The 12,811-nt window shown below is 36.9% G+C and overlaps 1 protein-coding gene across 4 annotated transcripts in view; it reads left to right on the plus strand.

Moving 5' to 3' along the window:
* The window catches only part of ALKBH8 (alkB homolog 8, tRNA methyltransferase), a 76,795-nt gene that overhangs the window by 14,157 nt on the left and 49,827 nt on the right, over nt 1-12,811 (plus strand). For all 4 annotated transcript variants that reach the window (XM_028517314.2, XM_036028617.1, XM_036028615.1 and 1 more), the window contains exons 6-7: nt 1,106-1,210; nt 2,435-2,505. In XM_028517314.2, coding sequence (XP_028373115.1) covers nt 1,106-1,210; nt 2,435-2,505 — 176 coding nt within the window. The remainder of the gene's footprint in view (nt 1-1,105; nt 1,211-2,434; nt 2,506-12,811) is intronic.

Here is a 12,811-nt window from a genome sequence, read left to right on the forward strand (position 1 = left end):
CCTGCTTCCTAATCAACATCTGATAATTGTTAAATTTTTAAATTTATAATTACCTGATTAGTGGTGAGACTGGTCATTTTTATTTCTTTCCCTGTGAATTCTTTTTCATATTTTCACCATAGACAATTAAACATTTTCTAATGTTTAATTTTTTATTAAGAATTTACCATATAATGTGGATATTAATCCTTTTATTGAATTGTTTGTTGAGTTTAATTTATCTATATTTTTATGACTTTGGTCTTATTTAAACATTGCCTTCTGCCATGAAATAACATTTATGACTTCAGTGAAAGTTAGTTCCACTGTGAAAAGTTTTTTTTAGAGAAATAATTTAAAATAGATTTAAAACATATTGAATAATTTAAATTTAAAAAGTGATCAGTTGGCCCTGGCTGGCGTAGCTCAGTGGATTGAGCACGGGCTGGGAACCAAAGTGTCCCAGGTTCAATTCTCAGCCAGGGTACATTCCTGGGTTGCAGGCCATAACCCCCAGCAACCGCACATTGATGTTTCTCCCTCCCTCTCTCTCTCTCTCTCTCTCTCTCTGTATCTATCTCTCTCCCTTCCCTCCCTAAAAATAAATAAAAATAAAATCTTTAAAAAAAAAAAAAGAAAGTTAATGTGTGAAGGAGGATATTGAATAAAATTATTTAAAAAAAAGTGATCAGTTTAATTTACAGCATAGAACATGGTAAATTTTATACTTTTATTGTTATTTTACAAAATATCGAAATTGTAGTCAACAAAATTGTTATTTTTGGATGTTTAATTTGATAAAACCAATATAACTTTATTTATTTATTTATTTTTGAGCATTCATCTGTATTCACATGCACACAGGTTTATTAATTTTTTCTTTTTAAAAAATATATTTTATTGATAATGTTATTACAATTGCCCCATTCCCCCCATCTACTTTAAAAGATTCTTAGGAAGGTTTTCTTTCTATTTTGCCTTGCTTGTGGGTTTATTGTTATATTTGGATATGATTACTAAATTAAAAGCTGCTTGATTTTTATCACAGTGACTATTTTTTATTCTTGGGTAAAATATGCAAAGTAAATATTTTAATGTGTTTCACCTTTATGTCAAATGACTTCAGGTCTTCCTGACATTTGTGATAGCATTTTGGAGAAATGGTTGAAGGAAGGTATCATTAGGCATAAACCTGATCAATTGACTGTGAACGAGTATGAACCTGGGCATGGTGAGTATTTCTTCTTTTAAAATTACAGTCAATTCATAACTAAGCAGAATATAACTAAGATCAAAGGTACTATTTTTTAGCCCATATTCTTAGAATAACTTGCTTATGTTTTGCTGTGTTGACTTTAATCCCTTGCAAATCTGTGTCAGTCTCTTGAGAAACTTGCATCTCAAAGTGTAATAAGACCCAATTGCTTATTTTTGACTTTTTTTGTTCCCTTCTCAATATTTTATTTAGAGAGGGAGAAGATTGCTTTAAAAACATAGGCGACATGTATAATGGAAGAAACCAAGTAATTTGCAAATGCTGGCATACCTTGTTTTATTGCCCTTTGCTTTATCGTGTTACAGATGTTGGCACTTTTTACAAATTGAAGACACCCTCCGCCAGCAAAAATATTATGACTCACTTTATTGCAGTGGTCTGGAATTGAGCTATGCCTGTACAGAGAAAAAGGGTAGCTGGTTGGATGATGTTGTTCTTTTTTTTTTCTGTTGAGAATGTGGAAGACAATTCTAGGATGACATGTTACTGAAAAATCTTTAGATTATTGATTTTTTATACTTGTTAGCAGCATCTTCATCTGATATTTGTAGTAATCGAATGATCTTAAAAGTTTATTAATGGCAGCAGTTACAGATTTTTTTCCCTGCATTTATCACCCTGTATTGATTGCTTATTTGTCAAACAGTCTTAACAGTGGTCTGTAGGCTCCCTGAGAACAGGGACTGCCTTGTTTGCTTTATGTAGCCTCACCAGGTAGCAAAGTTCCTTTCACTTAAGGGATGCTTAGTTAACATAGATTGAGAGGTTGGTGGTAGAAACCATATCTTAATTATTTGAATGCTTAGCTTTCCTACTTGGCTATTGCTTTTGTTCTTGGGAATTGAGTGTTTAAGAGAAAAAATGACTTTGTTATTTATTTCTCATAGCTTTCTCTTAGGCTGGGGTTGAGTAAATGTTTTAGTTAAGCGGTGACTTTCAAGCCTTGCTTTTAGAATCAAGTCTCACTTGAACATGAAGTTAAGATACTTTTAGTGTATATTTAGTTTAGTTAATGTATTTAGTCGCATTGACCCTAAATGTTTCCTTTTAACTAAAATTATAGTGTATTCCCAATTATCAGTGTTTTCACCATAATAGTGTGAGGCTATATTTAGAGATGTCTTGACTCTATTAAAAGGAAAAAAAATGAGTAACGTATTATCCTGTCTTCCATCTCAGGAATTCCTGCTCATATTGACACACATTCTGCTTTTGAGGATGAGATCATTTCTCTCAGTTTGGGGTCAGAGGTAAATATTTAGATTTTTTATTAGCTATCAACAAATATCTTTCCTTATATATAGTGTCCTTTTCATAGGATTTCCTGCATTTCTTAATTCAGATGAAGATTTTTAAAATGAAAATTAAAGGCACCATTAGCACTTTTATTTCTTACAGAATGTGAAATTATCACAGCTTCTTTTAAGTGTCAAAAGTTTTATCTTATAAGTGCATTAGTTGCCAGGAAAATTCCTGTGATTTAATTTTACACATTTTACTTTTAAAAGTTATGTAAGATCCAGTTTTTTTTCCTTGGCACAATAATTTACTGAAGCAGCATTGCCATCTAGTGGCAAAAGATAGTAGCTGTAGGCTGTAGAAAAGTGAAGCAACTAAAAATGTATTTATCTAAAATTTTGTAAACTTTTTCACCTGTATTACCTGATTCACCCCCTTCAAAAACTTTGAGTAGTGCAAGGTAACAACTTTATTTTTACAAATGAAGATCAAGAGATTCATGTTTAGTCATTAACTTGTTTGTTTGTATAGCTGCATTTTACTGAACTACTAGAGAAGATACCAAAAAAAGCAAAAACAAAACCAGAAAACCTCGTAGACAGACGATAGTATGGTGGTTAGCAGAGGAACAGGGGGAAGGGGGGAGGTAAAAACCCATAAAGGCGGGATACATGGTGATGGAAGGAGACTTGACTTTGGGTGGTGAACACACAATGTAACAGACTACAGAATTGGACACCTGAAACTTACATGTCATCCCAATTAAAAAAAAAAAGAAGCATGATTTAAAATGATCCATACAAACTTCAGATAGGAAGCATAATTTGGAATCTAGAAGAATCCTTTCAATGTGAAGTCATCTAATCTAAGTAGAGTTGCTTCAAAATCTGATTTTGTTCCTAGAGAAAAAAACTATTTACTATAGTATTTTTTTTTTTTTTGTATTTGTGTAGTTCCCATCACTAGGTCTTCTGTTACTTGGCTATTTAACCTTTGCTGAGCTTCTGTGATCATATTGATACTGTGGCTAGAGAGTAGTGCTATTTGTTTGATAAGACAAAATTATCTTATTTTTTTTTAAATACAGTTTTCTTCTTTTTACTCCCAGTCCAGCCCCCCCCCACTTCCCTCCCATTACCACCCTCCCCCTAGTTTTTGACCATGTGTCCTTTAAGTTTGTTCCCGTGAACCCTTCCCAATGTCCCCTGAAATTCCCTCTACTCTCCCCTGTGCTCACTGTCAGCCTGTCCTCTATTTCAGTGTCTTTGGTTATATTTTGCTTGTTTCTTTGTTTTGTTGTTTAGGTCCCTGTTAAAGGTGAGATCATACAGTATTTGTCTTTCACTGCCTAGCTTGTTTCACTTAGCATAATGTTTTCCAGCTCCATCCACGCTGTTGCAAAGGGTAGGAGCTCCTTTTTTCTTTCTGCTGCATAGAATTCCATTGTGTAAATGTACCATAGTTTTTTTGATCCATTCATTTACTGATGGGCATCTTTGTTGCGTCCAGCATCTAGCTATTGTAAATTGTGCTGCTATGAACATTGGGATGCATAGGTTCTTTTGGATTGGTGTTTTAGTGTTCTTAGGATAGAGTCCCAGCAGTGGAATTGAAGGGTCAAAAGGCAGATCCATTTTTAGTTTTCTGAGGAAGTTCCATACTGCTTTCCATAGTGGTTGCACCAGTCTGCAGTCCCACCAACAGTGCACTAGGGACCCTTTTCTCCACATCCTCTCCAACACTTGTTGTTTGTTGCTTTGTTTATGATGGCCATTCTGACTGGTGTGAAGTGGTATCTCATTGTGGTTTTAATTGGCATCTCTCTGATAGCTAGCGATATTGAACATCGTTTTATGTGTCTTTGGATTATCTGTATGTCCTCCTTGGAGAAGTGTCTGTTCAAGTCCTTTGCCCACTTTTTAATTGGATTCCTTGTCTTCTTAGAGTGCAGTCTGGTAAGTTCTTTATATATTTTGGAGATTAAACCCTTGTCTGAGATATCATTGGAAAATATGTTTTCCCATACAGTTGATTCTCTTTTAATTTTGATACTGTTTTCTTTAGCTGTGCAGAGCTTTTAATTTTGATGAGGTCCCATTTGTTTATTCTTTCCTTTATGTCCCTTACTCTAGGGGACAAGTCATTAAAAAAGTTTCTTCGTGAAATATCTGAGATTTTCCTACCTACATTCTCCTCTAGGACTTTAATGGTGTTACATTTTATATTTAAGTCTTTTATCCACCTTGAATTTATTTTTGTATATGGTGTAAGTTGGTGTTCAAGTTTCATTTTTTTGCACGTGGCTGTCCAGTTCTCCCAACACCATTTGTTGAAGAGGCTATTTTTACTCCATTTTATGTTGCTGCCTCCTTTGTCACATATTCATTGACCATAGAGACTTGGGTTTATTTCTGGGCTCTCTGTTCTGTTCCATTGGTCTATGTGCCTGCTTTTATGCCAGTACCAGGCTGTTTTGATTACAGTGGCCTTTAGTATAGTTTAGTGTCAGGTGTTGTGATCCCTCCTATTTTATTCTTCTTTCTCAAAATTGCAGCAGCTATTCGGGGTCGTTTATGATTTTATGATTCCATATAAATTTTTGAAGTGTTTGTGCTATGTCTGTGAAATATGCCGTTGGTACTTTAATAGGTATTGCATTGAATGTGTAAATTGCTTTTGGTAGTATGGACATTTTAATGATATTAATTCTTCCAATCCATGAACACGGTATGTGTTTCCATTTGTTTGTGTCTTCCTTGATTTCTTTCCTCAGTGTTATGTAGTTTTCTGAATACAGGTCTTTTACCTCTTTGGTTTGGTTTATTCCTAGATATTTTATTTTTCTTTTTGCTATTTCAAATGGGAGTTTTTTCTTGATTTCTGCTTCTGCTGTTTCATTGTTGGTGTACAGAAATGCCTTTGATTTCTGGATATTGACTTTGTATCCCGCTGTTTTACCAAATTCATTTATTAGGTCAAGCAGTTTTTTGGTAGAGTCTATAGGATTTTCTATGTATACTATCATGTCATCTGCAAACAGTGACAATTTTGTTTCCTCCTTTCCCATTTGAATGCCTTTTATTTCTTTTTCTTGTCTGATCGTTGTGGCTAAAACTTCCAGTACTATATTGAATAGAAGTGGTGAAAGTGGACATCCTTGTCTTGTTCCTGATCTTAGTGGAAAAGATTTTAGTTTTTGCCCATTGAGTATGATGCTGGCTGTAGGTCTCTCATATATGGCCTTTATTATGTTGAGGAATGCTCCCTCTATTCCCACTTTGCTGAGTGTTTGTATCATAAATGGGTGCTGTACCTTATCAAATGCTTTTTCTGCATCTATTGATATGATCATGTGGTTTTTGTCTTTGCTTTTGTTTATGTGATGTATTACATTTACTGATTTGGGAATATTGTACCATCCTTGCATCCCTGGAATGAATCCCACTTGGTAATGGTGTATGATCTTTTTAATGTATTGTTGGATGCAGTTTGCCAGTATTTTGTTGAGGATTTTAGCGTCAATGTTCATCAGCGACATTAGCCTGAAGTTTTCTTTCTTTGTTGTGTCTTTATCTGGTTTTGGAATTAGGATGATGTTGGCCTCATAAAAAGAGTTTGGGAGTCTTCCATCTTTTTGGATTTTTTGGAATAGTCTGTGAAGGATAGGGGTTAGCTCTTCCTTAAATGCTTTGTAGAATTCTCCTGTGAAACCATCTGGCCCAGGGCTTTTGTGTGTTGGGAGTTTTTTGATTACTGCTTCAATTTCTTTTGCTGTTATTGGTCTGTTCAGGCTTTCTGCTTCTTTTTCATTGAGTTTTGGAAGATTATATTTTTGTAGGAATTTGTCCATTTCACCTAGGTTTTCAAATTTCTTGGCATACAGTTCTTTGTAGTAATTTCTTACAATCCTTTGTATTTCTGTGGTATCTGTTGTAATCTCTCCTCTTTAATTTCTGATTGTGTTTATTTGGGTCTTCTCTCTTTTTTTCTTGATGAGTCTGCTTAAAGGCTTGTTGATTTTGTTTATCTTTTCAAAGAATGAATCCCTTGGATTCATTGATCTTTAGAATTGTGCTTTTAGTCTCTATGTCACTTAATTCTGCTCTGATCTTGGTTATTTCCTTCCTTCTGCTTGCTCTGGGCTGTCTTTGTTGTTGTTCCTCAAGTTCTTGTAGATGTAGGGTTAGGTTGTTTGTTTGGAGTGTTTCTGACTTTTTTAGGTATGCTTGTATCGCTATGAACTTCCCTCTCAGGACTGCCTTGGCTGTGTCCCATAAGTTTTGGGTTGTTGTGAGTTCGTTTGCATTTGTTTCCAGAAACCTTTTGATTTCTTCCCTAATTTCATTCTTGACCCATTTATTGTTTAATAGCATGCTATTTAATGTCCATGAATTTGAGTGTTTTGGGTTTGTTTCCTTGGGGTTGGTTTCTAGCTTCAGTCCTTTGTGGTCCGAGAAAATGGTAGTTATGATTTCAATTTTTTTGAAATTCTTGAGGCTTGTTTTGTGTCCTATCAAGTGGTCTATCTTTGAAAATGTTCCGTGTACATTTGAAAAGAATGTATATTTAGCTTCTTTTGGATGGAGGGCTCTGTATATATCAGTAAAGCCCATTTCATCAAGGGTATTGTTCAATGCCACAATATCTTTGTTGATACTTTGTTTGGAAGATCTGTCCATTTTTGATAGTGGGGTGTTAAAATCTCCCACTATAATTGTGTTGCTGTCCATATCTTCTTGAAGTCCTCTAAGATTTTCTTTATGTATTTGGGTGCTCCTATGTTGGGTGCATATATATTTACAATATTTATGCCTTCTTGGTGGATTCTTCCCTTGAGTATTATGAAGTGACCTTCGGGGTCTCTCTTTATGGACCTTTTTTGGAAGTCTATTTTGTCTGATATGAGTATTGCTACCCCGGCTTTTTTTTCCTGTCCATTTGCTTGGAAGATTTGTTTCCAGCCCTTTACTTTCACCCTGTGCAGGTCTTTTATCCTGAGGTGGGTCTCTTGTAGACAGCATATGTGTGGGTCATTTTTTCTTATCCATTCAGCTATTCTATGTCTTTTGATTGGAGCATTTAATCCATTTACGTTTAAGGTTATTATTGATAGGTACTTATTCATTGTCTTTTATGTACGTGTTCCTCTCTCTCTCTCTCTTTTCCTTTCTTTCCTTAAAGCAGTCCCTTTAGCATCTCTTGCAGAGCTGGTTTGGTCGAGGCATATTCATTTAGACTTCTTTTGTCTGGGAAGCTTCTTATTTGGCCTTCTATCTTGATTGAGAGCCTTGCTGGATAAAGTAGCCTTGGTTGCAGACTTCTGGTTGTCATTACCTGGAGTATTTCTTGCTATTCTCTTCTGGCTTGAAGTGTTTCCATTGAGAAGTCAGCTGTTAGCCTTATTGGGGCTCCCTTGTATGTTACTTCCTGTTCCTGCCTTGCTGCCTTTAAGATTCTCTCTTTGTCTTGAAATTTTGCCATTTTAATTATGATGTGTCTTGAGGTGGGCCTCTTTGGGTTTCTCTTGATTGGGACTCTGTGTGTTTCCTGGATTTGTGTGACTTTTTCTCTCATCAAATTAGGGAAGTTCTCCTTCATTACTTTTTCAACTAGGTTTTTGATCCCTTGCTCTTCTTCTTCTCCTTCTGGTATCCCTATTATACAGATATTATTATGTTTCATATTGTCTTGCATTTCTCTTAATCCCTCTTCATTCTTTCTGAGCCTCTTTTCCTTTTCTTGCTCTTTCTGGATGTTGTTTTCTACTTTGTCCCCAGCTCGCTAATCCGATCTTCTGCTTCATCGATCCTGCTTTTCATTCCTTCTACTGTGTTCTTCAGTTCAGAAATTGTATTCTTCATTTCCTCTTGGCCTTTGTTGAGAGTTTCTATTTCCTTTTTCATGTTTATATAGTTTGCAGTGAGATTGATGTAGTTTCCCTGTAATTTCTGATAGCTCATTGTGAGTTCATTGAACTTCCTGATAATCATTGTTTTGAACTCAGTATCTGATAGTTGAGTTGCCTCTGTTTCATTTAGCATTTTTCCTGAGGCTTCCTCGTTTCCCAATTGGGGGTTGTTTCTTTGTTTTCTCATTGTTCGTGGGTTTCTTCTTGTTAGCCTCTGTTTCTTAAATTGATCTGTTCTGGTTCCCTGTAATTATGGTGTGAACTTCTGTGGTAGAATACTTGTGAGATTCAGTGGTGCAATCTCCTTCATGTATCCTGGTGTTCACAGCTTCCCCCTACTCTTTTTTTTGTGATCAGTTGGAGGAGTAAGGTGAAATGGTTTAAGACAGCAAGACAGTGTACTATGATATTTACATTAGCAGCCAGTAGAGAAGAGATGGGTTATCTTTGGCTCCTTATAGTGTTAACTGTGATCCTCCACCCCACTATCCACGTTTTAGAAAGGATGGAAAGAGGGTAAGACTCTTATTGGGGACGAGAGGAATGATAGTTGGATGTGGAAAGCTGTGAGGCTGTGGGAGGTCAGATTCTAAGGTAGGGTTGGATTAAATATTAGTATATAGGAGTAGTGTGTAAAAGAATAGAGACAACCCCCACAATAGTATAGTTCAGGAAATTGCAAAGTGGGCTGAGATCAGGTAGGGGTATTGAGTAGTATTTACAATTGTGTGGACTAGTTCTTATTAACAGTAATAGTAAAGTGACAGTCTTGTGGCAGAATTGATGAGATCTAGATAACAAGAATAAAGAGTATAGAACCTTGAGAGGTGTATTAATGGAACACAGATGAAGGATAGTAACTTATCAACACCTTGTGACTGAGATACCAGGGGGAACCTATCAACTGACAGTATAACCAGCCAAGCAAAGAAGATTATACAGAAAGAAAAGGAATACCAAAATATTATTAAAATAAAAAATGTCAGACAAGTGAGAAAAAGATAATACAAATATACAGTAACTTGAAAGATTAAAAAAAAGGAAAGAAAAGCAGAAGATGGAGTACAGGAGAGATAAATTTGGAGTGGAAAGAATAATATTAGGATGAATGGAAGAGAAACATAAGGGATTGCGAGATATAAAAATAATAAGACTTGAAAAATAAAATGTCACTTAAAACACAAGATAAAATCAATCAACCAACAACAGCCACAAAAACCAAACCAAAACAAACCAAACAAAGCAAAAAAACAAAACAAAAAAACAAACAAAAACGCACAAAAAAACAAAAACAAAAAAACAAAACAAAAAAACCTCTTGTTGGTTTCTAACTGGCCAGACCAGTTTTTCTGATCTTGCTGGCTTCAGCTGGCTGAGGGACCTTTGAAATGCTTCTCTCTCTCCCAGCCCAACTCTCAGCAAGTCTGTCAGGTACCCTGGGCACTCCCGAGCACACTGGCTCTCTGGATCTCACTTCCACATTCTTCCAGACTGCGAGGTCCTGTAGGGTTGCAGCTCTGTTATCTCAGGAGGCACCTGCGACGTTTTGGGATTCACTGTGCCCTCCCTGGGAATCATAAAAGGGTGTGCCCCTCCACCAAACTTTTGAGATTTGGGTTCTAGGAACGCCCTAAGCGCCGTGTCCCTTCCGGGATCACAGCGCACGAGTCAGGATTCCTGATGGGGCGCGCAGTCCCCAGATCAGAACTGCAGGCTCCCAGACCTGAGAATGCCTGTGCCCCTCGAGGCTCTGTGCTCTCCACCCATCTGCACTCCCACCAGGCTAGGGGTGCAGGTGCTCTTCCAGGCTGCCCCTGGTTGTGCCGGCTGGAGGCCCTCACTTCTCCCAGGTCTCTGGGTGGGTGTTCATAGTCCCTGGGCAATTGTTTCCCAGTCCAACTGGCCAATCTGTGCCTTCAAGCAACAAGTTCTCCCCTGGAGTTGCTCAACCCCCGTATTCGGGGGAGGGAGCAGCGACTCCCCTCTCCTGGGAGCCCTGAGGCAGACCCGGGAGCACCAGGCCTGGGGACTGCGCACCCCTAGTCCCTGTGCTGATCCCTGGGTCCCTTTTGTCTTGAAGCAGTCTCCTCACCGTCTGGTTTTTCAATGATCGCAATAATTTTTGAGTTCCTGCTTTCAAAAGTGATTCGGTAACCTAGTCCACTTGCTCTGTTTCTCCACCGAACCTCGAGTTTCCCTCCTCTTCACAGAAGCCGAGAAACACGCTGCCTAGAGTAAAGCCGCCATCTTGACTCCCCCAAAACTATCTTATTAATTCATGTGTGGATTCTTAAGTGCTTTCAAAAATAATGATGATGGGAAGGAAGAAGAAAGAGCTCTTCTCTGGCTGTTCCATTTTACCTCTTTTCCTGACTTGTTGCTTTAGGGGCTCAGTAAAGGACACTTTGTCTTTTCCTCTCAACTGTATAATCTTCTGCAATGCTTTTGTGCCTCCAACAGTATTCCAAGTAATGTACACATATTATAGGATATGTATATGTTGGGATGCTTTTAGCTGCAGATAATAGCAGGAAATACAATTAAAAGTGATTATACAACAAAAAGAAGTTAATATCTTATAAAACAACATGTTTTAAAGAAGGCTAGATCCAAAGTTACTTTATTGGCTTAGCTCAGTGATATAATCAAGGAACCAGTTTCTTTTCCTTTCAAATGCTCACTGTCTCCCTATCTAAGGATGAGCACAGGGGAAGTATCCAATAAGGTGTAGGATGCATCAGGACATATGAGAATAATATACCCCTTGTGAAGTCAAGTAGGCTTTTGCTCTTAAATACTCCTTTTCTGATAGGTTTTTCTGCTGTAAAATACAGCCTGCATTTGTTGTACATGCACATTTTGAGATACATCCTTGACATAAGTGTCCTTGTGATGATGAACTAGTAATGTTATTGGACCAGTAATTAGTTCAGCAAGTACTATAGACTTGGTCAGCTAAGGGTGAAAATGACCATTTAATGTGCATCTACTTAAAACCAGAACCAAACATGTATTGTAAATAAGAAAATAAAAACCTTTTTTTGATTAGTACTTATCTGGAAAAAGTGAAACTAAAAATTGTGAAGATAGCTTAAAACTTTTTTATTTAACAAAAAAATTTAAATTATATTTCAAATATGCAATAATTTTTAGAACAGAGAATGTTATATACCTTTGTTTTAGTATTATTATTTTTCTAATAAAATATATCAGTTCACTTTTTTAAAGTATTTGTTTTTGATTGTGCTAGTACAGTTTTCCCAACTTTTCCCCTTTTATCCCCACTGCAACCTGCACCCCCCATCCCTCCAGCATTTCCCCCACTCTTAGTTCATGTCCATGGGTTGTACATATGAGTTCTTTGAGTTCTTTCTTTCCTATACCATTTTTGATTCCCCCCTATCTATTTAATGCCTACCAGTTATGCTGCTTCTTCCCTGTACCTTTTTGCCCCTATTCCTCCTTTCCCCCTCCCCACTGAAAACCCTCCATATGATGTCCATTTCTCTGATTCTGTTCTTGTTCTAGTTGTTTGCTTTTGTTTTTCTTTCTTTCTTTCTTTCTTTCTTTCTTTCTTTTTAGGTTCATTTGTTGATAGTTATGTTTGTTGTCATTTTACTGTTTATATTTTTGATCTTCCTTTTCTTAGATAAGTCCCTTTAACATTTCATATAATAAGGGTTTGGTGAGGATGAATTCCTTTAACTTGACCTTATCTGGGAAGCACTTTATCTGCCCTTCCATTCTAAATGATGGCTTTGCTGGATAGAGCAATCTTGGATGTAGGCCTTTCATGACTTGGAATACTTCTTTCCAGCCCCTTCTTGCCTGCAAGGTTTCTTTTGAGAAATCAGATAGCCTTATGGGAACTCCTTTGTAGGTAACTGTCTCCTTTCCTCTTGCTGCTTTTAAGATTCTCTCTTTGTCTTTAATCTTGGGTAACTTAATGATGCTGTGCCTTGGTGTGTTCCATGTGGGATTCAACTTCTTTGGGACTCTCTGGGCTTCCTGGACTTCCTGGAAGTCTTATTTCCTTCACCAGATTGGGGAAATTCTCCTTCATTATTCTTTCAAATAAGTTTTCAATTTCCTGCTGTAGTTCTCCTTCTGGCACCCCTTTGATTTGGATATTGGAACATTTCAAGTTGTCCCAGAGGTTCAAAAGTCTCTCTTCATTTTTTTGAGTTCTTGTTTCTTCATTCTGTTCTGGCTGGATGTTTATTTCTTCCTTTTGTTCCAAGTCATTGATTAGAGTCCTGGTTTCCTTCCTGTCACTGTTGGTTCCCTGAATATTTTGCTTTATTTCATTTTGGTATCTTTCATTTGACCTTGATGTGGGTTCTCTCCCTCTGCTGCCTTACTAGTCTGGTTGTTCTGTTTGACTGTTTTTTAATTCCGTGGTTGTCAAA

The sequence above is a fragment of the Phyllostomus discolor genome, chromosome 6 (genome assembly GCF_004126475.2).
Source record: "Phyllostomus discolor isolate MPI-MPIP mPhyDis1 chromosome 6, mPhyDis1.pri.v3, whole genome shotgun sequence".
Lineage (NCBI taxonomy): Eukaryota > Metazoa > Chordata > Mammalia > Chiroptera > Phyllostomidae > Phyllostomus > Phyllostomus discolor.